The following is a 26596-nucleotide window of genomic DNA, read 5'->3' as shown; positions in this document are numbered from 1 at the left end:
AACGGCCCTGAACCTGTACAGCACCCTACCCCACACTGCACTATGGGCCAAGGTGAGCCTCTCATGCAGGATCCAGTACCTAAAGCAGCATTATAGGCTGGACCCTCATCGCCTCCGGGTAGTCTCCAAAGGTTTAGTTGAGGTTTCACCCAATACAGAAAGATGCAAAAGGAAACTGCAGTGGCTATCAAGCAAGCAGGAGTCTTGATAGAAGTCTTGAATAAAAAATAAAAAAAATGGTTGCATCTCAAAGAGCATCTCCTGGAGGTGAAGTATAACCAATTGTTCAGACTAAAGCACTTGTCTTATAATGCCCAACTAGGAAATCCATACCATTAAGACCATCACATTGGTACCTTCCCTTCAATTTACAGGAAGCTTTAACCCAGGAAAGGAAAGAAAAAACGAAAAAAGAAAAAAAACTAAACTTGGATTAGAAAAAAATAAATAAAAGATTACAGTAACATTACCTGAGGTACAGAGGTTTTAATTTCACAAGTCTCATGAAGGTAGCCCTTTTTCTGTAGAAACTGTATAATTAATCTGTGGACTAATAGAGATGATGGCGGCGCAGTTTCTTCTGCAAAAAATAAAATAAAATAATATTTAAGAAAAAACAAACACCACCACGATCCAGGGTTATAAACATATAAATAGCCCATCAATATAGGTATTTAAGCACTTGTGGTTCAATTAAAGCATAGCTATTAGCAAGGAAAGAGGTCACAATACTCCCTTAGGCAGGGAAGGGGAGGTTTCTCAAATTTAAAGATCAGCAGTGCATCAACATGCTTGTGGTCATTCAGGTTGAAATGCACTAGTACCACTTTGCTACTTTCCAGAATCCAATACAATTAAAGAAAATTATTCTCAGGTTTAATAAATTGTAACTCCATTACACCGGGTCATAAAAAAGAATTGCAATTGTGGCCACCAGTCATTGTGATATAAAATATCTCTGCTCCGGCTGCATGGTTTGACATTTAGTATACGAGAAGGCTGGTGGAAGAGGCGACTGTTTTGTTAAAGCGGTGTCTCAACCTGCCTGCTAATGTAAAGTGGCAGAAGTGGGTAAACTCACAAAAAAAAAAAAAAAAAAAAAAAAAAGCAGCTTTCCACCAGGTTAAACCGATTATGTTAGTCCAGAGTTGCTCTTTAGACAGGTTAAATCCACTTAGATCTTCCTATATTGGAAAATGTACCAAACTTTATAGTAAACCTTTTCGCTCCTCCCCTCGCACACAGTACCGATCGGTGCGAGGAGAGAGGAGGAGCTGAACCAGAGGGAGGGGATGCAGCAGTGCTGTGGGCTGGATCTGAAGTTTCCACAGCGCCGATCTGTGCCCATCCATGCCACACAAAGGTGTAATAGGTAGTCAAATTAGATTTCAATTGCTCCCTGCACATTGGGCCTCTGTATATGGCCAGGCTGGGGAAAAGTGTCACATGTGGCATCACCACTCTCAGGAGTAGCAGAAAATATTTTAGGGGGTATTTTTTACTATGTACATGGCGTTAGAAATAGCTTATAAATCGACATCTTTGTGTAAAAAAAAAAAGAAAAGAGAAAAAAAAAAAAAAGCGCGATTATTTTCTTTCCATATTTTCCAAAAACAGGATTTTTAATAAAAGCTTACCTGCAAAATCCTTTTCTTGGAGTACACCACGGGACACAGAGCCTCTATTCATTACATAGTGGGTATGGTAACCAGAGTAGATTGGACACTAGCACAACCAATGAAGACAATTCCCCTCCATATAACCCCTCCCCATAAGGGAAGTACCTCAGTTTCTCTTTCGTTCATGGACGGACACAGCCTTAATCGTGACATAGTGGGAAATGGCCTTCCCTTAGGAGTGACTAGGCAGAAAGTGTTAACTCCAAAGCTGAACAGCCCCGCCCCGGGTGCGGTCCTACTGGCTATATCCCCTCAGCCTGCACCAAGCGGTTCAGTTTTTTTTTGCCTAGTTAAGGAGAAGACATGGCTCCCTTCAGGCCCATAGGCCTGGAGGCTTTAGTTCAAATTTATTTTTGGATGTCAATTCAAGTTTTTAATCGTTCCTGTGATCTTCGATCAACTGCCGACTGGATCCCAGATCCTTGTAGTCCCCCCAGTTTCGGCCATCGAGCGTGTGCCGACCATAGCTACGCACTTGGTCATCCACGACATGCCCTTCGCTCTACTGGTGGCCAGTGAGCTATACGTTCGTTACCATGCAGGAGATTATCTGTCTAGGATGCTTCCAGCATAAACCCACAGGAAGGGTAAGTAGTTACTGCCATGCTTCAGCAAGAAGACAGAGCTGGGCATCCCTGGAGAGGTGAGTAAAGGGCTCTACGTTTCCCTTCTCCCCTCCCTTCCCTCCTCCCTAAGCTAGCTGCTGGGGTTCCCCTGGGGAGCTTCACCTGGGGGGAACCATGTATGTTCACCAAGATTATGTACAAGTGCCAAGAGAGATTGCTTACCTGTGTCCTGCTCCATGCTGTTGGCGACCATTTTCCCTGTGATCCATGCTGTATTGTTTGTACTGGCTGCCATTTTCTTGTAGCCGCACTGTATTGGCCTCTATTGATGTTCGGCGGCCATACTTTTGTTGTTCTGCATGTTTACTTCCTACACTGGCGCCCAGGGTTTGTAGGGCCGTACCGCGTCTATCGGCCGCTCGGCGACCTGCTCAGTGCGCCCCAATACGGCGCTATAGCAGTGGCATTACTTGCAGCCTTTCACCATTGGGGCCTCTAGCTGCTGTTCGGCAGCCAACTGGCGGCCATGCTGTTGGCCTCTAGTGTCTGAACGGCCATCTTCACATTTAAATCAATAGCCAGACAGACACGCTGCTGACTAGTCAAACGAAGGGCCATCACAGCAGACCGACAGACACTATATCTGTTCGTGTTCAGCAGACAAGAATCAGCTCAGCTAAAAGAAGGGTACCGTACTACTGGTTCCCGGGTGGTGAGTGCTCTGGAGGGGGGGGGGCGAACCCTCATCTCTGCTGCAGCTAGGAGGGTGGGTTATTGTACCTTGCTTGGAAGTCCATGCACCCGATGTATCGGTGGACGCTATGTCGGCAATCCTAGATGCCTTTGTTGCCAAGGTGAAAGCAGCGCGTGGCAGAACGGGGGCTAGCAAGCGCCCCCTCCCGCCATCTTCTGGGGACAACTCAGATGTGGAGCCAGGTCCATCTACGGTTCAGGACCCTGGCTCTGAGGTATCGGACGATGCGGCCCAGGTCAGCACGTGAGAAGGCTCTGGTGAGTGACCTTACCACCGCAGTGCGAGATACCCTAAAGATAGAGGGGTCTGTAGAAGCAACAGAAGTGCCAGACCCTTTGGGTTCCGTAAGGCGACCCGCACTGCTAAGGTGTTCCCTTGTGTGTCTTACCTAAACAAACTTTTATACAAAGAGTGGGACAAACCATACCCAAAAACCTGGCGGTACGTTACCCTCAGGAGGAGAGTTTCTTGAAGAAATGGACCCTCCTGTGTCCAGACTAAACAAACTAACCACCATACCGGTGGAGGGGGGCTCCTGCTTTCAAGACCCTGTGGACAAGAAGGCTGAGGCGATCACCCACAACCTTTACACAGTAGTAGGCTCGGCGGTACGCCCAACCATAGTTGGGGTGCTGGTGTCTCAGACACTCACGAAATGGGCAAAGATGCTGCTCAATGGGTTACAAGCACGTCAGGCTTCCTCAAACGGGGTAGCCCTAACGGACCAACTAGTACAAGGCCTAAAATTCGATTGTGAATTAGCCTTGGACACTATTCCTCTGCTTGCCAGAGCTTTAAGTCAGGCGGTGGTGTTACGCCGTCTACTTTGGTTAAAGAGTTGGTCTGCCGACCAATCTTCCAAGAAAGCCCTGATGACTTGCCCTTTAGGGCGACAGACTTTTTGCTTCCCTGGATGACATAAAGATGCTACAGGAGGTAAGAGCACACTGCTCCCACAGTCCAAAAAGGGAAGGAGCCACGCTGTAGACAAGGGCCTCCCTTTACCGCACACAAGCGTTTTTTTTCGTCTGCCCAGTACGGCGGGTAAAAGACCACAGGCCGAAAAAGCGCCCGCTCGCTCAGGGACAGACGTCCTGGTTTCGCAAACCCAACAAACCTGCAGACAAGCTACGTCCGCATGAAGGTTTGCCCCCACCCATCTCTAGGGTGGGGGGACGTCTTCGCAAGTTTGCGACCTGGTGGACATCTCATGTCCCCGACTGGTGGGTTTGCGAAGTAGTGGCTTCAGGGTACAAGATAGAATTTCTATCTTGCCCACGAAACAGATTTTTTTCCCTCCAAACTCCAGCTACAACGGACTCGTCGGAAAGCCCTATTTGGGGCAGTTCAAGACCTGCTAAAACGCAGGGTGGTTATTCCTGTCCCAGTTTCTGGAACGGTTTCAGGGGTTTTACTCCAATCTGTTCATAGTGTCAAAGAAGGAGGGCGTTCGCCCAATTCTGGACCTTAGGGCCCTCAATTGCTTTGTGAAGGTACAAAGATTCCGGATGGAATTGGTTTGCTCTGTCGTCACTGCCGGGGGACTTTCCGGCATCCTTGGACATCAGGTTTGCCCATTTACATGTCCCCATATGCACAAAGCATCAGCGATATCTGCGTTTTGCGGTCGGGGAAGACCACTATCAATTTGTGGCTCTCCCCTTTGGCCAGGCATCGGCACCAACTTGCTTGCTCCAATTCTTGCCCTAAGACAACGTGGCATCGCTATCGTAGGCTACTTGGACGACCTGCTTCTGAGGGCCGCTTCAGCTTCAGAGGTGAGCGTGTCTATAACCTGTCAAACCCTCCGACACTTTGGTTGGGTACTGAACATTCAGAAGTCAGTAATGGTACTGACTCAACGCCTAGTATATCTGGGGTTGATTCTGGACTCCTCAGAGGCAAAGTTTTTTTTCCCTGCAGAGACTTTGGGTTGCGGTGCGGCAGTTGACATCCCAGAAATGGTCATCACTCGCTTTTGCATGCGAGTCCTGGGCCTCATGATGGCCTCCTTCGAGGCGGTAATCATATGCTCAATCTCACACGCGAGTGCTACAGAAGAAAATTCTGTCCAGATGGGACAAGCGCCCATCATCCCTGGATTATCAAATCCGAGTGAGCCACTTGGTCAGGACCTCCCTTGTTTGGTGGCCGACCTCACCAGCACTTCTGTCCAGGAAGTCATTCCTTTCACTGGATAGTCATCACGACGGACACAACCTTACCGGTTGGGGGGGGGGGGCGGGAGTCTGGGTGGTTCAGTCGACCCAGGGTCACTGGTCTCCAGAGGATTCCCACTTGCCGATCAATGTCCTGGAAATTTGGGCGATCAGGCTGTGCCTCTCCACATGGTCTCAGAGGCTACAGGGGCTTCCAGTCAGGATCCAGTCGTACAACGCCACTGCTGTGGCATATGTCAACCATCAAGGAGGAACAAGAAGCTCGCCTGCAGCGTCAGACGTTGCTCACATCCTAAGGTGGGCAGAAAGGAGCATACCGGCCCTGTCGGCCATATACATTCCGGGCGTGGAAAACTGGCAGGCGGACTACCTGAGTCGCAAGATACTGGACCAAGGAGAATGGTCTCCGCACCCGTATGCGTTCAGCTCCTTTGCCCAAGATGGGGCACGCCAGACGTAGATCTCCTGGAGTCTCTACTCAAATCGGAAGGTATTGAGGTTTGTGGCCAGGTCAAGAGACCCATGGGCAGACACGACAGATGCATTAGTGGCACTGTGGAGTCAGTACCGGCTAACATATGCCTTCCCTCCTCTAAGCTCCTTCCTCATCTGCTTCGCAGAGAGGGGATTCCAATGATCCCAATTGCCCTGGATTGGCCTCGGCGTCCTAGTGCGTCTAGTAGCAGACGTCCCTTGGCACCTACCGCTGAGAGAAGACCTGCTGTCACAAGGTCCCATACTGCATCCTGCTTTACAGTCGCTGGCTTTAACGGCATGGCTATTGAAAGCCAGGTACTAAGAGATCGGGACCTATCGGATTCTGTGATTCCTACCATGAGAAAGGCTAGGAAGTTGTCCTCTAGGAGGATTTACCATTGCACTTGGAAAGCTTACTTGGCCCTTTTGCGAGGAAATTAAGTGGAATCCACTGACTTATTTGGTGCCCAGAGTCTTGCTGTTCTTACAGCGCGGGGTGGACCAAAAGCTTGCTTTAAGCACGATTAAGGGGCAGATATCTGCCCTGGCTGTTTTATTTTAGCAACCCCTGGGGACTCTCGAGAACATTTGTACAGGGGGTTTGGCATGTGGCCCTTCTGGTCCATCCTCCACTACCTCCGTGGGGATTTGAATAGCAGACGTCCCTTGGCGTCTACAGCTACGAGAGGACCTGCTGTCGCAAGGTCCCATAGGTCATCCTGCTTTACAGTCAATGGCTTTAACGGCATGACCTTTAGTTGCCTCAGAAACCACCGTTTGAGAACATTAACCACTGGGCACTTAAACACCCTTAATAACCAGACCAATTTTCAGCTTTCGGTGCTCTCACATTTTGAATGATAATAACTCAGTCATACAACACTGTAACCAAATGAATTTTTTGTCCTTTTTTTTCCACAAATAGAGCTTTCTTTTGGTGGTATTTGATCACCTCTGCGTTTTTCATTTTTTTCCGCTATAAATGAAAAAAATAACGAAAATTTTGTAAAAAAAATGATTTTTTCTTCATTTCTATTATAAAATTTTGCAAAAAAGTAATTTTTCTTCATAAATTTGGCCTAAAATGTATACTGCTACATATCTTTGGTAACAAAACAAAAAAAATTGGATATTATTTAGTCTGGGTGAAAGTTATAGGGTCTACAAGCTATGGTACCAATTACTGAAAATGTATCAATTTGATCACATCTGATGTACTGACAGCCTCTCTCAATTCTTGAGACCCTAACATGCCAGAAAAGTACAAATACCCCCCAAATGACCCTTTTTTGGAAAGAAGACATTCCAAGGTATTTAGAAAGAGGCATTGTGAGGTTTTTAAGTTGTCATTTTTTCCCACAATTCTTTGCAAAATCAAGTTTTTTTTTATTTTTTTCCCACAAAAGTTTCATATTAGCGGGTTATTTCTCACACACAGCATATGCATACCACAAATTACACCCCAAAACACATTCTGCTATTCCTCCTGAGTATGGCGATACCACATGTGTGAGACTTTTACACAGTGTGGCCACATACAGAGGCCCAACATGCAGGGACACCTTCAGGCGTTCTGAAGCACCCAGACCAATTCTGACATTTCTCTCCTACATGGAAAAATCATCATTTATTTGCTAGAAAATTACATAGAACCCCAAAACATTATATATGCTTTTTTTTTTTAGCAAAGACCCTAGAGAATACAATGGCGGTCGTTGCCACTTTTTATCGCGCATGGTATTTGCACAGCAATTTTTCGAACGCATTTTTTTTGGAAATAAAACAGTTTTGTGCTTTTAAAAAAAAAAAAAACATTAAAGTTAGCCCAATGTTTTTGCATAATATGAAAGATGAAGTTACGCCGAGTAAATAGATACCCAACATGTCACCCTTCAATATTGCACACGCTTGTGGAATGGCGCCAAACTTCGCTACTTAAAAATCCTCATAGGTGACGCTTTAAATGTTTTTACTGGTTACATCTTTTTAGTTGGAGAAGAGGTCTAGGGCCAAAATGATTGATCTCGCTCTAACGTTCGCAGCGGTACCTCACATGTGTGGTTTGAACACCGTTTTCATATGTGGGCGGGACTTACGTGCACGTTCGCTTCTGTATACAAGGACGCGGGAACAGGGGCTCTTTAATTTTTTTTTTTATTGTTCTTTTTACTTTCTTTATTTTAGTTTGACACGTTTTTCCCCAAAAATAAATGTTTTGATTACTTTTATTCCTATTACAAGGAATGTAAACATACCTTATAATAGGAATATAGAATGACAGGTCCTCTTTACCGTGAGATATGGGGTCAATAAGACCCCACATCTCACCTCTAGGCTGGGAAGCCTGAAAAAAAATAAAATAAAAAAATAAAAAAAAACAACACAACGATCCTGGCTTTGATCGCAGCGGTGAGTCGGAAGAAGCACCGGAGGGCGAAGGGAGTGGGGACGTCCCCTTTTGCCTCCCGTAAGAACAATCAAGTGGTTAAAACGCATTTTTTCCCCCAGAGTATTTTCGGGGTATTGCAGAGTATTGCGCGGGGGGTATTGCAGAGTATTGCGCGGGGGGTATTGCAGAGTATTGCGCGGGGGGTATTGCAGAGTATTGCGCGGGGGGTATTGCAGAGTATAGCGCAGGGGGTATTGCAGAGCATTGCGCAGGGGGTATTGCAGAGCATTGCGCAGGGGGTATTGCAGAGTATTGCGCAGGGGGTATTGCAGAGTATTGCGCAGGGGGTATTGCAGAGTATTGCGCAGGGGGTATTGCAGAGTATTGCGCAGGGAAGGAAGAGTATTGCAGGGGTTATTGCAGAGTATTGCACAGGGAAGGAAGAGTATTGCAGGGGTTAATGCAGGGATGGCTGGATCTGTGACTGCAATAGTCACAGATCCATCCCACAGTGCTGCTGCCATCTGCGCTCTCCTCTCACACTGTACCGATCGGTACAGAGAGAGGAGGGAGGAACCGGCGTCATCAAATGACACCGGTTTGTTTACATGTGATGACGGAGCGATCACGTGGTAAACGGCCGCTATCAGCGGCAATTTACCGTCACGGACATTCCTGTGTGCGCGCCCCAGGGGACTCGCGGGAGCGCGATTCTGGGAGGACGTTGTACAACGTCCTCCCAGAGTTAAGCAACCACCTTGCCGCTGTTATTTGACGGCGGCTGGTGGTTAAGTGGTTAAGGAAGTTTCCTCATTGACACTTTCTCCGAAAGTGGTCCTTTTGGTGGCTGTTAGGTCAGTTAAGATGAGCTGGCAGCCTTGTCATGAAAGGCTCCCTAACTGATCTTCCACAAGGATAAGGTGGTGCTGCGGCCACAGCCTTCTTTTCTTCCTAAGGTCATTTCGACCTTGCATCTCAAGGAAGACATTGTACTGCTATCCTTTGTGTCCTCATCCGTCGAATGGAGACAACGTGGCATTCCTTGGACGTTGTCCGAGCTCTGGGAGTATACTTGTCTGTTACTGCTCCGTTCCGGAGTTCAGACTCACTGTTTGTTTCGGTGGCCTGTCCCAAGAAGGACCCATCGGTCACCATTTCGAGGTGGATCCGACAGATCCTGATCAGGCTTACGCCATAAAGGGTTGGGTGCCTCCATGTCAGGATGCATTCGACCAGGGCAATAGTGCCTCTTGGGCTTTCTGACATCAAGGGTCGGTTTCCCAGGTGTGTAAGGCAGTGACCTGGTCGCCTGCTCACACTTTCACTAAACTTTACAAGTTGATGTGAGTGCATCTTCGGCCGCAAAGTTTTGCAGGCGGCTGTTTAGAGTTACAACTCCTCAGTTGAGGAGCTCTGTTTTGTTTTGGGGTAAAGTTTAATTTTATGCTGTCCCCACCCCTCATTTTGACACTGCTTTGGGACGTCCCACTATGTCAATATTAAGGCTGTGTCTGTCCATGAACGAAAGAGAAAGGATTTTATGCTCACCGTAAAAAAAAATTTGTTGAGTTCATGGACGGACACAGCACCCACCCATTTTTTAAAGTTTGTTCCGCTTACTACGAACTGAACTGCTTGGTGCAGGTTGATGAGATATAGCCAGTAGGACCGCACCCGGGGCGAGGCCGTTCAGCTTTGACGTTAACACTTTCTGCCAAGTCACTCCTAAAGGAAGGCTATTTCCCACTATGTCAAGATTAAGGCTGTGTCTGTCTATGAACTGAAAGAAAAAGATTTTACGGTGAGCATAGAATCCTATTTTTGTAGCAAAGCAGTAAGGTTCCCATAGAGGTGGGGGGGGCTCTGTGTCCCGTGGTGTACTTCCAAGAAAAGGATTGTACAGGTAAGCCGTTATTAAAAATCCTACACAGAGCCTATATTCATTACATAGCGAGACGTCCCAGAGCAATGCTCAATGAAGGGTGGGAGACAGATCAAGTAGGCCACTAACAGACAAGAAGCCCTATACTGCTGCCTGCTACGCCTGAAGGCAGAATCCTCCTTCTTGCATCCATTTGATAGAATTTGGTAAATGTATGGACTGAAGACCAAGTTGCAGCTTTACAGATCTGAGCCATCGAAGCCTGGTGATGCACTGCCCATGAAGCACTTATTGCCCTGGTCGAGTGCGCCTTAACAGAAAAAGGAGGAATCTTGTTAACCACTTAAGACCCGGACCAAAATGCAGGTGAAGGACCTGGCCAGTTTTTGCGATTCGGCACTGCATCGCTTTAACTGACAATTGCGCGGTCGTGCGACGTGGCTCCCAAACAAAATTGGCATCCTTTTTTCCACAAATAGAGCTTTTGGTGGTATTTGATCACCTCTGCGGTTTTTATTTTTTGCGCTATAAACAAAAAAAATATAGAGCGACAATTTTGAAAAATGCAATATTTTTTACTATAATAAAATAACCCCCCAAAAATATATATAAAACAATTTTTTTCCCTCAGTTTAGGCCAATACGTATCCTAATTATTTTTGGTAAAAAAAATAATAATAATAAAAAAAAAAAAATCGCAATAAGCGTTTATCGATTGGTTTGCGCAAAAATTAAATAGAATTTAAAATAGAATCTCTAATGGCATTCACTGTGAAACATAAGGCCCTAAGCATATTCCGCCAAAATTTGACCTGCTCCGGAGGCAATCGTTCAGTTTCACCTGATCCTTTAAGACCCAACACATACCAAATGCCGCCACAGCAGGTTGGGTTACTGCGCCCACCAGGAGAAAGGAAGACCTTAGTAAAGATTCCAACTTCTTCTCAGAAGGATCTTTAAATACTTGGGCATTGTCCACCAGACAATAATAGGATTTTTTGTACTCACCGTAAAATCCTTTTCTCTGAAGTCCATGGACGGACACAGCTCCTTAAATTTAGACAAGTGGGTTATGCTCCCTGTTTACAGGAGAGGACTAGGCAGAAACATGTTAAATAGTTAAATACATGTTACATTAACAGAGTTGAACAGCCCCGCCCAGGGGGGGGGGGGTCCCTCCAGACATAACCCTCCTCACTGCAGCTTGCAGCCTCAGTTCGTAACAAGCAGTACAAACCTAAAAAGAAGGACCAATTGCCCTGGTCGAAAGTGCCGTGACCGGAAAGGGGGGCCCGCCCCTTGGGAGCATAGGCCTTTATGACGGCCTGCCTGATCCACCGAGAAATGGTGGTCGACGAGACCGCCAGGCCCTTTTGTGGACCAGACACCGACACAAAAGAGAGTCAGAAGCTCCAAAACGGAGCCGTAGTAGCCTGGTATACCTGCAAAGCGTGTACTACGCCTAAAGTATGAAAGGCCAAAACCTCCTTCAGGAGAAGGGAAGGTCGCGGGCGCACCATCACCTAATCCTTAGAGAATCAAGCATGGCGGCTTGCAAGACAAGACCGCCAACTCAGAAACCCCTCCAACAGAGGTAAAGGCCACTAAAGGGTCCACCTTCTGAGATAGTGTCAAGAGAAAATCTCTCTGTTTCCAAAAGGAAGGTCCCTGAAGAACCGAGAGCACCAGAGTCAAAACTCATGGGGGAAGAGATGGGCCAAGAGGGGAAAGTATTTGACAAACCCCCTGCACACAAAAAAAGGGAACCCACCAGGGAACGGGCTGTAAAATGGCCACTGAAAGAACACAGCCAAGGCTGAAATCCACCCCCAAACGGTGCTTTAAGCAATTTTTAGATCCACTCCAAGCTTTAAAAACAGCAGGACCCTGGACACCGAGTACATCCGTGGACGTCAATCCATCCCTTCGCACCAAGAAAGATGCAACGGTAGATCGTCCGGAAGAAGACTACGGTGCCCTGTTGAGATGACCGAGTCAGACAGACCCCGGTCACCTAAAGTCTGGCTTCCAATAACCATGTTGAGCAAGTCAGTGACTGTACAACAGGAGGAAGTATGGGACCTTGAGACAGAGTAACCTCCTGCCCTGGCAACTGCCAGGGTACCTCTGCTACCAGGCGCCCGATATCAGCGTACCAAGGACGCCAAGGTCAATCTGGAGCGATTAGAATCATCGGCATCTCCTCAGCCTCCACTCTGTGGAGTGGCTGAGGAAGCAACTACCATGGAGGAACGGCAAAAAATCACCGATACAGACCCCACAGGGACACCAGCGCGACTGACGCGTCTGTACCAGATCACTAGACCTGGCCACTAACTTTGACACCCTTGTGGCAGGGACGAGCGGCCAGGAGATCCATGCCCTGTGAGGCTCACCTCCTGCAAGGGAGCCGAAACACCCCAAGCACAAAGACCAGTCGCCCTGGTCCAGCTTCTGGCGACTCCAGCAGTCCGCCTGCCGGCATACCTGATGGTAGAACGAAGCCACGGCCATGGCGTTGTCCGGCTGAAACCAGATCGGTCGACCACAAGGAGAAGCATAGCCTGATCGCCTGAAATAGTAGGACAATGAACAGTAGACAGCACCTGGTATTCCCAGGCGGTCTCCCACCAGGCACTAGCTACGGAGACCGGACACAGACACATTCAGGGAGGTGTGGCCGTAGGTCCACGCAAGTCCAGCGACTCAGGGCCGACTGGACCCCCCTGTTTTGTGAACCCCCCAGGTTCACAACCCGTGAGCTGGCATCCGTCGTAAACACCAACCACTGGAAGGAAGAAAACTTCCCGGACCAAAAAGTCGGGGATCTCTGTCACCAACTCAGAGAGACTGACTAGGTGGCGCACAGGAATCTAATTATTTCAGAGACAAGAGATTTTTACCACCTGGACAGTTTTTCCCCTGGAAAACCAGGGTGTGGAACTGGGCATACAGTACCGCCTTGAAGGAGGCTACCCACAGGCCCCGAACCAGCAGGCGCCCGGAGAGAGGACCGATTGTGTGATGCCAATACCTTCACCGCAGACTGCGGTGAAGGTAAGAGCCTGCAATTTCTCCAGGGGAAGAAGGACCTTTGCCACCGAGGGGTCTGGATCAACACTAGATACTCCAACGCTGAGTTGGAACCTAGCATGCCCAGGATTTGAACCCTGGGTCGCACACATGGAGGGCAGGCTTGCTGTCACTGAGCTACACCTTCTGGCCTAAACGTTTAACACCCACCCAAATCTTCGGAAGGTCTGAATGGGAATAACACATCCACTAGGTCAGAGACAGAAGCTGCTCTCAGAAGAAAGTCGTCCAAGTAGCCAATGAGGCAAAGCCTCGCTGTCCCAACAAAGTTAGGATAAGTGCGAGCTCCTAGCTGAAAACCCATGGTGCTGACGCCAGATCAAAAGGGAGGGCCACAGGCTGACAAGAGACCCGTCTCATCACGAAGCACAGAAAAAAACACTCAAATGCGCAAAACGGGACATGCATGTATGCGTCCCTGATGTCCGAGGACATCCCCCGGATGGAGCGCAGCTACCACCGAACAAATAGATTCCATGCAGAACTACCCGACATCGCAAAGGCATTTAGGGCCTGAGGCCCATAGAAAACCCCAAAACTCTCATCCTGCAGGAAAGGTAAAATTACCCCGCAGCTTAGCAAATCCCACACTGCCCAAGGCAGACCAACGGGCCGGGAGAGGAAGACACAAGGAAAGAACTTTGTTCTGTGGATAGGAGGAAACACTATCTAGTACCCTGAAGAGACCACCTCGCAGACCCACTGGTCGGAGAGCAGGGAGGTTTCACCAAATTGTGAACCTGCAAGCTGCCCCTCCCCCTAGAGACAGGGAGGGAAGTCTACATACATTGGCAGGATTTGGGTGCCGGCGTGATCGGCTTACGCACCCAGGGACAGATTAGTCCCCCAGCTGGGCCTTTGACGGCCTGGAAGGGTTGCCCCTAAATAATACACACACATAATGAGTATGTATATCATGTAGGTGTATGCACACATGCCTTTGGAGGAAACCGGAGTACCCAGAGGAAACCCACGCAGACACAGGGAGCGACAATGCAAGCTCCAGGCAGATTGGCGTGTGTCCGGATTCCAACCAATGACTCTCTTGCTGCCAAGTATTAGAGTTAAGCACTACACCACCGTGTGCATAAAAGCATTCTGAAACAGACGCCCTGGATAACAAGGGCGCAGCATTCAATGAAGCATCACAGACCTATATGAGGCCCTGGACCAGCTGGTCCGCTAGCCTAAAAACCTAAGGAGAGAGTCGGTGCTCCTCCACTGTCTGGTGCAAAATGCTCACTCCGTGAGTTGTATACAGCACTAGGGGTCAGGACTACTCCAAGATGGTCGCCGAGCGTTCAGAACGCGGCCACAGGAAAATGGCCGGCACAATGTAAGCTGCGCCATAGCGCGGCTACAACAAAATGGGCACAAATGGGAGTTTTCAATGCAATTGAAAAACCTCCCAAAAAATGGCGCCAGCGCTGACTGAGACCCCAGTGTAGTGGCCACAATAGGCTGCAAGCCAGACCCCGGCATGGTAAACATGGAACGGGTCAGTACTTCGGATCTTCTATCAGTCAGATCCATATAAGCGGGGGTTCCCGCCCGGCGGTGAGGGAATACAAAAGCCCTCAGCAGCTTCTCATTCTGCATCTCAGAAATTATCAAAGAAGGGCACAGAAGGAAAAAACCTACACAGCGGTCTGATTTGTGTGATCCAAAATAGACCGAGCCCTCGGCGGAAACCCAGCTGCACTATGCGGCTTAGGAGAGTCCCTTGCAGCAGTAAAAAGCGCACCCATAAATGCCTGTTTTTTTTTTTTACTAGGTACCTGGTCCATGGCTTCATAACAGAGCATTCCCCAGGGGATAACGGGGGAAGGGGGCACTCTTTTACCGCCCGCCCGCAGTCCACCCCCACCCTGGCACAAACTGTGTCCAGGACTAACAATAAAAACTCTGTGGGAATCCCATGTGCTAACACCTGCTGCCACCAGCATGTGGGGAAGGACCCAGATAATGACTCCAATATTTACATAGTGTGTATTATAATATGCACACCTGTCCATAAAAAAAGACAAAAGCTCCTAGAGCCCTATTCAGGACCTCTCACCCACTTGCTGCGCTGACCAGGGGTAACCAGGGGACTCCCTCAGGAGGAGACTGCCCAGCGCTGCCTGTGAGGAAAAGAACCGTGAGGTAACTTCTGCAGGGACCGGTGTTTAAACAGGAAAAGCCTCCTAGGACTTTTTTATTTAAGGATAAGACACAGATACAGCATAAAAAGCAAAACCGTTACAGGCGTCACCAATCAGTCAGCGTCTGCTGAAGTATAATCATAAACATCTGTGCTCATCACAGGGCTCTTTAACAGTGAAAAATTCCTCACAGGAAAGCCCATTATAAAAAAGAAAAAACACAGGCCACATAACACAGTCCCCTCAGGAAGGCCCCCTGATAGCGGCAATGCAGCAAGGGAAAGGAGCAGGGAAGGGAGGAAAAGGGACCCCCGAACCCCAGTCGTACCAACCCACCGAAGCAGGAGGGACTGTACTTACCCGTCCAAGTGAGGACTCGCTGACGCATTGCTGACAGAACTACAACCGAAATGGAGGTAGCCGTCGGCCCGGTCCACTGTGAATGAGACAACACCACAGCCCAGTCATATGTGGACCTCGGCGCAAAGCTCACCAGCCCCCCCAGGAGTCATGGGGTATGGCGTGGCAGACCAAGCCTCTTTGCAAAGGTGTGCCCAAGCTTGCCTGGGCGGGGCTGTTCAACTCTGTTAATGAAACATGTATTTAACCATTTAACATGTTTCTGCCTAGTCCTCTCCTGTAAACAGGGAGCATAACCCACTTGTCAAGATTTAAGGAGCTGTGTCTGTCCATGGACGATAAGAGAAATAAGCTTTTAATTACACAAGAGATAGCTGCATCCACAGAAGGCAGACTCCATTTCTTGGTAAACAAATTAATGGGGTGGGCAACTACATGGCAAATGAGGTTCCATGTGGAAAATTTTAAAATTGCATTTGTTTTGCAAAAATATGAACGCAATCTGCTCACTAGGGGGAGAACCTTTGGGTAATCCAGGATGGAAAATGATTCTCCCAGTCTACAAGAATCTGGTCTGGCCACACCTGGAGTATGCCGTCCAGTTCTGGGCACCAGACCTCAGGAAGGATGTGCTGGATATGGAGAGAGTCCAACAAAACGAATAAAAGGAGCTGGAGGACATTAGTTATGAGGAAAGGATACAAGCACTGAATTTATTCTCTCTGGAGAAGAGGCGCTTAAGAGGGGATATGATTTCAAAATGTACAAATACCGTACTGGTGACCCCACAATTGGGATAAAACTTTTCTGCATAAGGGAATTTAATAAGACACGTGGCCATTCACTAAAATTAGAAGAAAACAGTGCTTTACTGTAAGAGCGGTAAGGATGTGAAATTCCCTGCCACAGGCAGTGGTTTCAGCAGGGAGCATTGCTAATTTAAAAAAACTATTAGATAAGCACCTGAACTACCACAACATACAGGGATATACAATACCGACATAAAATCACACACATAGGTTGGACTTGTAATAATGGTCTCAGGGATTCTGCGAATACGGAGATTAGAGACACACGCTCCGCTTTCAAAATCTTCCAAGCGATTTTGTAAAGAAAGCTTTTCTTCCTCAGAGCCCTTTCACACTGTGCTGCACATAGCGTCGGCAGTAAAATAGCAGTAAAACGCTGCTATTTTAACCGTCGGATTTGTGGTGCATTTCGGCCGCTAGCGGGGAGCTTTTAACCCCTAGCTAGCGGCCGAGAAAGGGGCAAAACCACCCGCAATGCACCGCTACAGCGCCATATTGCCGGCGGGGTACAGCAGAGCTGCCCATTGATTTCAATGGGAAGGAGCACATTACGAGCGGTGAGTTCACCGCTCAAAAGCAGCTGCTGGCAGGACTTTTTCCGACGCCCTGCCAGCGCAACGCTCCAGTGTAAAAGCCTTCGCCTTTCACACTGGAGTGAATAGAGCAGCTGTTTTAGGGTGGATTGCAGGTGCCATTTTTAACGCTTTAATGCCTGCAAAACGCCCCCAGTGTGAAAGAAGTCTCAAGGTTCTCTAAATCATTAGCATAAGACTGTGTGGTCATTTCCAAGTCATCCATCCTGCTTTCCAAGTCAGTAGTACGCTGGCCCAGCTGACGAATCTTCCTAATCGGGCTTTCAGTTATATGGTCAGATGTTGGTTTTAAAGCTTTTTGCAGCATTTTTCTCAAATTGTTTAATGACATTAGAATGCAAAGAAACTTCTTGTAAAACTGATGAAGAGGCATGAACATTCAATTCAGACTCACCACAGTCTATCTGTAATGGCTGTGCCTGTTTGGCAGCACAAGACATGCCTGAGGGAGAAGATTGAGGCAACACCATTTTGGAAACTGCTCTGAAGAGAATGTATTTTCCTAACTTTGGCTGGTCCCCGCCGTATACCAGAACGGTTTCCTGGTGTGTCAGGGAGTACTGGCAGTGCCATTGAAAGCAACTGCGGGTGTGTCATTCGGCTGTGCTTCTCCGAGAATTGTGGAGCTTCAGTAAAAAATGTCCATCTCAGCTAGCTTCACGCATGCCTGCACCCCAGTTCCTATGCGTTTGTGTATAGTTGCGTCGCTTAGCCTTCTTTCCACCTCTGAGTTATGGTTTGTTGGCTGAAATTCTTCCATGAAGCCAACTGGCCAGACTTCTCCAGACAGTAGATGGGTGTACCTAGGTCCCACTGGTTTTTGCCACTTCTGTGCTGGTGGCACTGCTGGACATCTTAAAATGTTGAAGGGAAGTATTCATGGTGTGTCTCATCTGCTGCACCAAGTTTCCTTGGCCGCCATTGTGTCTGCGATCCAAAAAGTTGACCATTCTTTGTGCTTCTTCAAATGACCATGAACAGCACATCTTGAAGCCTCTGAACAGGTGTCAACAATCTTGCTTCTGGATTTTTACCCCAACATAGTTTTCAAGATTGGATTTCAAACTTTCGAGTTCCCGGCTCTTTTGACTGACAACTATGTTCTGCAGAGGCTCGGTCTACTTTCCAAAAAGGGGTCTTTTGGGGGGTATTTGTACTTTCCTGGCTTGTTATTGTCTCAAGAAATGAATGCTGTTGGTACATCAGGTGTGGGTAATATTCAATGACTGGCACTATAGCTTGTAGACTAACTTTCACAAAGACCAAATAATATACACCGATTTGGGTAAATTTACCAAAGATACGCAGCAGTATACATTGTCTAAAATTTATGAAGAACAATTATTTGGTACATTTTATAACAAAAACTAAGAAAAGTGCATTAACATTTTTTGATCTTTTTTTTATTTAGAGCGCAAAAACAATAGAAAACCCAGGTGGTGTTTAAATACCACCAAAATAAAGCTCTATTTGTATGAATAAAGGACACAAATCTCATATGGGTAAGGTGTTGTATGACTGAGTAATTGTCATTCAAAGTGTGAGCACTAAAAGCTGAACATTGGCCTGGTTAAGAAGGGGGGTTTAAGTGCCCAGTGGGCAAGTGGTTAAAGTTGCACTTTATCAAAAAGCAATATTTTTGTTTATGAAACTTAGTTTAATTTATAAAGACGTTCTATATCACAAAAGCTAAATAAGTGTCTGTAGTGATTGTTCATACCTTAATACCATAAATAACATGTTTTTACTCCAGGATTATATAATGAATTGGGCAATTCTAGAGAAATGCCTAAATCATGCATTGCAATTGATTTTAGTTGGCTAAAATGTACTGGTAATTTTAGTCTACTAAAATACGACAAAATTTAGATGACTAAAAAAACTAAAACTAAAACTAAAACAGCATTTTAGTCAAGACTGACTAAAAGTAAATCAAATATAAACGTCAAAATTAACACTGCCTACCAATCTTCCTTGTGTAACAAAGGTTAATAGAACCAAGGGGCTGTCACAAGCCCTCATCAAAAGAGCCCAATTACGTCTACTTTCTGCCCAGTTGCTCCATTCATAGAACCTGGACTACAACTTCCACAAAATAAATAATTTACGAATGGAGGGGTGGGGCCATCAATCATCCTCTCGCCCCCTATTCTTCTATATGGTTTTATTCAAAGAAGCTGTTGTACCACTTCTTTGAATGGAGCAGCTGGAGGTAAGGGCGGGCAAAGTCAAGATCTCTTGATAAGAACCTGGGAAAGCCCCATAGTTTTAACCCCTGTTGCACTAGAAGATTATAGTGGTGAGGGCAAAAGTATTGACTGAGGATTTCTACCAACAGGAATCAGCACAAGAGACATGCAACCGACTGTAAATTATGTCCCTTGTGTTGATGTTTGTTTCCTACTGTGAATGCTGCGCTCTCTAACTGGCCCAGCCGAAGTGGAGGAGGCTGGATTTCTGACGTACCTCGCCGTGCCCCGACAGGCACCCTCCTCCCCCAAAATCTGGCACGAGGGGGGGGGGGGGGTGGATGACAGATAAGTGGAGCTTCCACTTTTGGGTGAAACTCCGCTTTAATTCATCATTTAAACTGTTCCTAAAATCACAGGATTTTGTAAGGACGTTAAGCGTATGAGGGGAAGAAATATTCTGGGTACAGTTGGATTAAATCATACTGATTCAAAAGAACATTTTGCTTTATATTTCTTAAGCAAAAGCAAATGTTATAATGCATTATGTAACCATAATTAGCAACTGAAATGTAGTACTTACAAATTCTGACAGCAAAAATGTTCCTGATAAAAAGTGCACAAGCTCCTGGGTATTAATTGAATGTGTCATGTCAGAATATTTTTTATATAGACATATGAATCTATCTGAAAACCTGAAATTGGTCCGTGTTAAAATTTCAATTATACAGATTTCACTGAATTTATATGCTGAAACAGTGTCAAGTTGTTCAATACTAAGCAATAAGAAGTGACCTGAAGAATAACTTTTGCTAGTCCAATAAAATATTTCAGCCAGAATCTTTTGTAGCAAGTAGTACTCATTGTAAAACCCTTTTGATGGGAGTTTGAGGGATACAGAAAGTCTAACTTTCAAGTTATATTGATATAGACGAACTGGACACTGGCAAAAAAAATAAACTAGACAAACCCAGCATAGCCCCTCTACTGAGAAAATATACCGCTCTAAAAGTTGCTGATCCCTTGGCTTTGCTACCGTCCCACTAGACCAAAAGGGTGCTGGCTATGCGCAGATGCATTGGATAGAAAAAAGTCCTGGACTGCCGCACTCCTAAAACGATGTCTTTATTGCAAATGAAATCCAAAAAAACAACCAAAACAATGCAGTCAAAATAAAGTGAACAAAAGGAAAAGGATGGCTGACATGTTTCACTTCGTATGATGCTTACTCGTAGCCCCTCTACTACTACTAATGGCGTGCCTCAGTTTTGTACCAAAGCAGTACATCATGTTCATTATTACAGAGGGATGGGAATTGCTTTTCAAAAGGCTTCAAGAAAAAAAAATTCACTAAAAAACGTACAAAAATCCTATTTTCCTTTCTTGTCCATTGAGGGACAACTGACGTTTTACACCTTTGGGACATTCAAACGCAGTTTACCTGAAATGTCTGCAACACGCCAAACAAATGCTAACAAGAATAAGATCACAGAGTTGGAGCTTGCTGCAAATCAAAGATTTGCTGGAAGGATCCTGTACTCATAGCATGAGGACACAATGTTCACCTGGTAGAACTTGGAAAATATGTAAGAAGATGACCAGGTGGGCAGCCTTACCAACCTAGAAAACAGTTTTAAATTGTAATGGGGAGCTACACTGGAGACCCCCTGCATAAAGGCCTTTTTAAAGAACATGAGAGGCCAATGGTCTCTGAAACAGGGTTGAAACAGGGTTGAAACGGCAGAATCCAGATACTCAATGGCGCTGACAGACACAAATTCTTGCCACTGGGATTTTTAGCATGACTAAATGCCCATGAAAATGCAGCCTTAGTCTGTTCCTTGCGTTTCCTTCATTGAAGAAAGGTGATCTTACAGCAGTAATGTCCTTAATCATGTCAGCTGATGATCCTAAGTGGCGCTGCGACACACAGTTTTCGCACTTTAGCATAAGTTCCCAATGCATATGAAATGACATAGGACACATGCATGAAATGACAGGAGCAAACCATCATGGGTGAGATGTAACACTAGAGCCATGCGCTTCACAGATTATGTCATCAATGCATCAACCAGGGCATGGGTAAGTTCTCTTTTTAAAGGAGTTTTGATTAGTCAAACAAGGCATAAAAGCAAGGTCACAGCCAGGATCTGAAAGAAAGACAGGAACTGCCAGTGACAACAGAGCCCTAGAAAGGGTTTACAACTGCTTTTCAGTTGCATTGATAATGGCAGGCCTTACCTCTACTGGAATAGTAAGCACCCTGTACGGCAGAACGCTGCTGGATCCACAGTGGGAACCGAAAACTTCAGCACACAATCTTCACTAAAAAGAAACAAGGCTTTACAGTTTTAGAGGAGTCAAAACGGCATCCGTTAATTTTGGGCAATAGCAGTAGATTGTAACTTTTCAGAGGCAAGCTCATCAGTTTGAAGGCCTGAAAAAATTTCAGAATGTCTTTGCAGTAGATGGCCCAGAGGTCGAGGGCAACTCAGATGGCCGAGGGCATGAAAGCATTTTTGCGGCCTCTGATGATGGTCAGCAAATAACTGGGTAAATTGGGTCAGAAGATCTTGCACGACTGTGGTAACCAGGCTACAGAGGTTTGCACCTTCGGTAGCGGTGCAGTAAGCAGCCTACAAACTATTATGCAGAATGTGAGCTGGAGCCATCTGGTACAGCACACTTTCCAATTCTCCCTTCTCCGCTCCCATGTGTTAAAATCGGAGCAGTACTGTTGTGGTAAAGCAACATATAGACTTTGGTACCGACTAAGCCCTGAGAGCAGGTAGCAGGTGAGGATTGGATGGCAGGAGGTGCACTCTACATCCAACTTTTGCAAAAACTAGTCTGGAAAGAACCCAACAGGCATCACAGTGCCCAAGGAGTATTTACAGGCTATACTTACACACCTCGCATAAGGTATCCCCAAAACCAGGTTGAGAATGACCAGTCTGGAAAGCTGCAGTAAAAGAAGCAAAGCTCCAGTGGCGATGTAGTGTCTTGATTAAAGAAAAAAAAAAGTGTTGGCACAGCTGACCCAAATAAAACCAGTCCATTCTCCTAGTACAGTTGCACAAACCTGTTGCATACAGGTAGTACGTGGTATTATCCTGGGCTGGCCTACAGTTTGTTTGCCAGTGTCCAATGGTCCTGAATATAGCACAAAAAGGTAAAGATTTCCTGTGTCCCTCAATTGGCAAAAAAAGAATATATTGTAATAAACTAAGAAAGGTTACACTCACCGTTCAGCTGAGACATGAAAATTCTCCTAGAAATTCTCCTGCAGAGCTGGTCATTAAATGTTTCCCCATCTGTTAAAGCACATAAAATTATATTAATCACAAGTGAGATTAAAACTCTGTTCTGAGCCATATTCTTTAGCTTAGTTTCAGGACAGATCAGATAACCAACCAACCACACTCATAGGGGAGCCCATAAGGTTTCATACATTTGTCACTGATGCACCATACATTTCAAAGACATAACAAGTCACTTTAAAGATAACCAATCAGGTTTGGGAGTTTGTACTGGTCTATTTGGAAAAAAAATGTCATAATTGTGCAGGTGTACATAAATAAAAATACAATTATCGCTTACCTGTTACACACATGTAAGTGTGACTCCTTTCACATGGGCGATCTGATCAGTTTTTCAGGCGGACCTGATCGGGCCGGCCCTCCAGTGTCTTATTGAGCGGCGGGAAGTCAGCAGCCACATGTCCGCCGACGCCCACCACCATCCGATTTAATCCGCCTAAAACAGATGCACGATGGTCCTATGCCCCACCTGTCTGGTGGATTGGATGGAAACGAACAGGCGGTGTGTTTCCATCCGATTGCCTCATACAGGAGAGTTAGACTGTGTCCGCTCTGCATAGCGGAGCAGACACGGACCTATCATCTGCCTGCTCAGTGGGGAGATCCCTGCTGTGCAAGCGGATTCTGCTTCACAGAGGCACCAGTGTAAAAGGGGCCTAAACCACTTGCTTACTGGGCACTTAAAGTGGTCGTAAACCCACTTTGACAACTTGCACCTACAGGTAAGCCTAGATTAAAGCTTACCTGTAGGTGCAAGAAATGGCTCCTTAACCACGGTTAAGGAGATATATGCAGAAAACACTGCACCGATGTCTACGGCGATACCAGGAAGAAGCTTGGAGGGGACATGGCTGCGGAGGGGAACGAGGAGCACTTTGATTTCAGGTAAGTGCCACATAATGAGCTAGTATGCTAGACGTTTTTTTTTTTTTAACTTTGTTGCTGAGAGCAATAAAGCACTTTTTGACCCCCTGTAAAAAAAAAAAATAAGGGGGGTCAAAAACCTCTAGTTAGTGCACATCCACTTTTTGAGCACAAGCGGTGAAAGATTTTGGAACATTGCATTGGAAGATGTGATAAAAAGAAAAAATGTATCTTGCGCCAAATGTGCAATTAAACAAAGAATTAAACTAAATATGAGCTGCACCTCAAAAAAAAAAAGTGGATACCACTGCTGCAAAGTGGATTCAAAAAATGGGTGAGTGCGCTAACAAAATTATAACTATAATCAAAAATAAATAAATAAATGAACAGCAAGTGAAACACCAACCTACCCAATATAACATAAATATCTAAAAAAAAAAACACGTTATCTAGTCCCCAACGTGACAGGTGCCTAATAGATAAAGTTGATAATTAGTGATCATTAAAGTGGAGGTTCACCCGGAAATAACGTTTAACCTTAGATTCCTGCTCATTTGGTCTAGGGGAATCGGCTAGTTGTTTTAAAATCAAAGTTGTACTTACCGTTGTAGAGAGCGATCTTCTCCGCCGCTTCCGGGTATGGGCTGCGGTACTGGGCGTTCCTATTTTGATTGACAGTCTTCCGACGGTAGCATCCATCGCGTCCGAAAGTAGCCGAACGTCGGTGCGCAGGCGCAGTATAGAGCAGCACCGACGTTCGGCTTCTTTCGGCTACTCGTGACGCGATGGATGCAACTGTCCGAAGCGTGTCCGAAGACTGCCAATCAAAATAGGAACGCCCAGTCCTGAAGACCATACCCGGAAGCGGCGGAGAAGATCACTCTCTACAACGGTAAGTACAGCTCCGATTTTAAAACAACTAGCCGATTCCCCTTGACAAAATGAGCATCAATCTAATGGTAAAACATTTTTTATGGGTGAACTCCCGCTTTAAGTGAAAAACAAAGAATATAATAACAATATTCCATAAATAATCACAACAAAATAAATTCATGTGCTGCCATCAGTAGTGTACTGCAAGATCCACAACAATTGCCACGAACATCCAGTGAAATAATATCCAGTTATAAAAGCTGTTAATGGTCCACCTTCACCGACTGACAAGGACACCCACACAAGTGCTCAAAAGATGGCAGCTTACCACAAGTGGTCAAATGTGCTTCATAGCAAGTTGGACTTTGCTATTAACAGATGAAATAAGAAAATAATGGAACAACCTCTTAACTCATGGAGACTCAGGACGGCATATGCAAATAAGAAGATAGTGGTCCGAAATGGTGTAATCCTGTTTATTAAACTTAAAAATGTTCAAATAAAAAGCCAAATGGCTGCTTACTTTAGGAGTGCCCAAGGCCCGGCACTGAGGCTGAATGGCATAGAAACAAATTGGTGGAGACGGTCCCGACTCGTGTGCGCTGGCGTGCATTCCACCCTGCACCGCAGTCAGTCAAATGGAACCGGAGGTGACCTCAGTACGTGACCAGGCGACGCCTCTACGTCCGTTTCGTTTGACATGACAGTCTCCATGGGTTAAGAGGTTGTTCCATTATCTGCTTATTTCATCTGTTAATAGCAAAGTCCAACTTGCTATGAAGCACATTTGACCACCTTTTTTCAGAAAAAGGGTCAACTACTTGTGGTAAGCTGCCATCTTTTGAGCACTTTTGAGGGTGTCCTTGTCAGTCGGTGAAGGTGGACCATTAACAGCTTTTATCACTGGATATCATTTCACTGGATGTTCGTGGTAATTGTGGATCTTGCAGTACACTACAGTTCTATGGACTGATAGCAGCACATGAATTTATGTTATTGTGATTATTTATGGAATATTGTGATTATATTCTTTGTTTTTCACTTAATGATCACTAATTATCAAGTTTATCTATTAGGCACCTGTCACGTTGGGGACTAGATAACATGTTTTTTTTTCGATATTTAGGTTATATTAGGTAGGTTGGTATTTCACTTGCTGTTCATTTATTTATTAATTTATTTTTGATTATAGTTATAATTTTATTTATTTATTAGCTATTGGAAGATTTGAAAGTGTTGGAACTTTACACTGGACTACTATATTTTAATCAAGACATTTTTCACTTTGTTACCATCTACATCCAAGTGCCACAACTTTATTGTATTTTTCACAAGTGGATTTATTCCTTTTTAAAAAGGGCAGCTAAGATTTGTACACACACATTTCATAACTTAGGCCCCATACACTGGTCCAAAATAATTCCAACCTCCCTCTCCTGAGCACGGAAGGATCGTATTCAAAATAGGAACTTTTTGACCGCCGGCTGTGGGAAACTGTAGCAAAATAATTTTGCATATTCCCTGGGCCGGCAGTCAAATTAGGCAGTGTGTACATGACGCCTTACAGATGAAATAGGCATCAGATGACGCCTGGTAGAACAAAACAAATGTGTAAACAGAAAACCAGGCGACAGCCCTGTAATCTGATTAACAGAAGCCTGATGCTTAAAAGTCCAAGTAGCACTAATGCCGCGTACACACGATCGGAAATTCCGACAACAAAAAACTGTGGATTTTTTTCAGACGGAATGTTGGCTCAAACTTGTGTTGCATACACATGGTCACACAAATCTTGGCGGAAATTCCGAACATCAAGAACGTGGTGATGTACGACTAGCCGAGATCAATGAAGTTCAATAGGCAGTTTGGCTCTTCTGCTCGATTCAGAGCATGTGTGTTTGTGCGTTGGAGTTCCATACACACAAATCGGAAATTCCGACAAGAACTTTTCTTGTCGCAAAATTTGAGAACAAGCTCTCAAATTTTTGTTGTTGGAAATTCCAACAGCAAATGTCATATGGAGCCTACACAAGGTCGGAATTTCCGTCAAAAAGCTCACATCGAAAAATTTTTGTCGGAACTTCCAATCGTGTGTACGCAGTATTACTGCTCAGGTTGAGTGTGCAGATGTGGAAAAGGGGAACCGTGCCCTAAAAAGGAAGTAATAAGTACCCACTTACTGGTATCTTGATACCATTTTAAGAAATATTTGTAGATTATTTTTTTAAATAATAAAAGTTAACATTTTAACCTTTCATTTATTTGAATGGTTGCCCTAAAAATCATGTATTCTGTATAATTAGGGATGATGGCAACACTTAGTCCCATAGACTTCTCCTTTTCAAATTTTTTTTTTTTATCTTAAAGGGGTTGTAAAGGTACAATTTTTCCCCCCTAAATAGCTTCCTTTTCCTTAGTGCAATC

At 45.6% G+C, this 26596-nt stretch overlaps 1 protein-coding gene across 1 annotated transcript in view; it reads right to left on the bottom strand.

Annotated features, from left to right (window-relative positions):
• The window catches only part of KNL1 (kinetochore scaffold 1), a 201129-nt gene that overhangs the window by 17237 nt on the left and 157296 nt on the right, over positions 1–26596 (bottom strand). Inside the window, exons 22-23 of the mRNA XM_040332074.1 lie at positions 22361–22429; positions 471–580 (exon numbers count right to left, since the gene is read on the bottom strand). Coding sequence (XP_040188008.1) covers positions 471–580; positions 22361–22429 — 179 coding nt within the window. The remainder of the gene's footprint in view (positions 1–470; positions 581–22360; positions 22430–26596) is intronic.

This window comes from Rana temporaria, chromosome 13 (assembly GCF_905171775.1).
Source record: "Rana temporaria chromosome 13, aRanTem1.1, whole genome shotgun sequence".
In the NCBI taxonomy this organism is placed as follows: Eukaryota; Metazoa; Chordata; class Amphibia; order Anura; family Ranidae; genus Rana; species Rana temporaria.
Note: the sequence above shows the minus strand (reverse complement) of the source record. Positions and strands in the feature narration are given on the sequence as shown.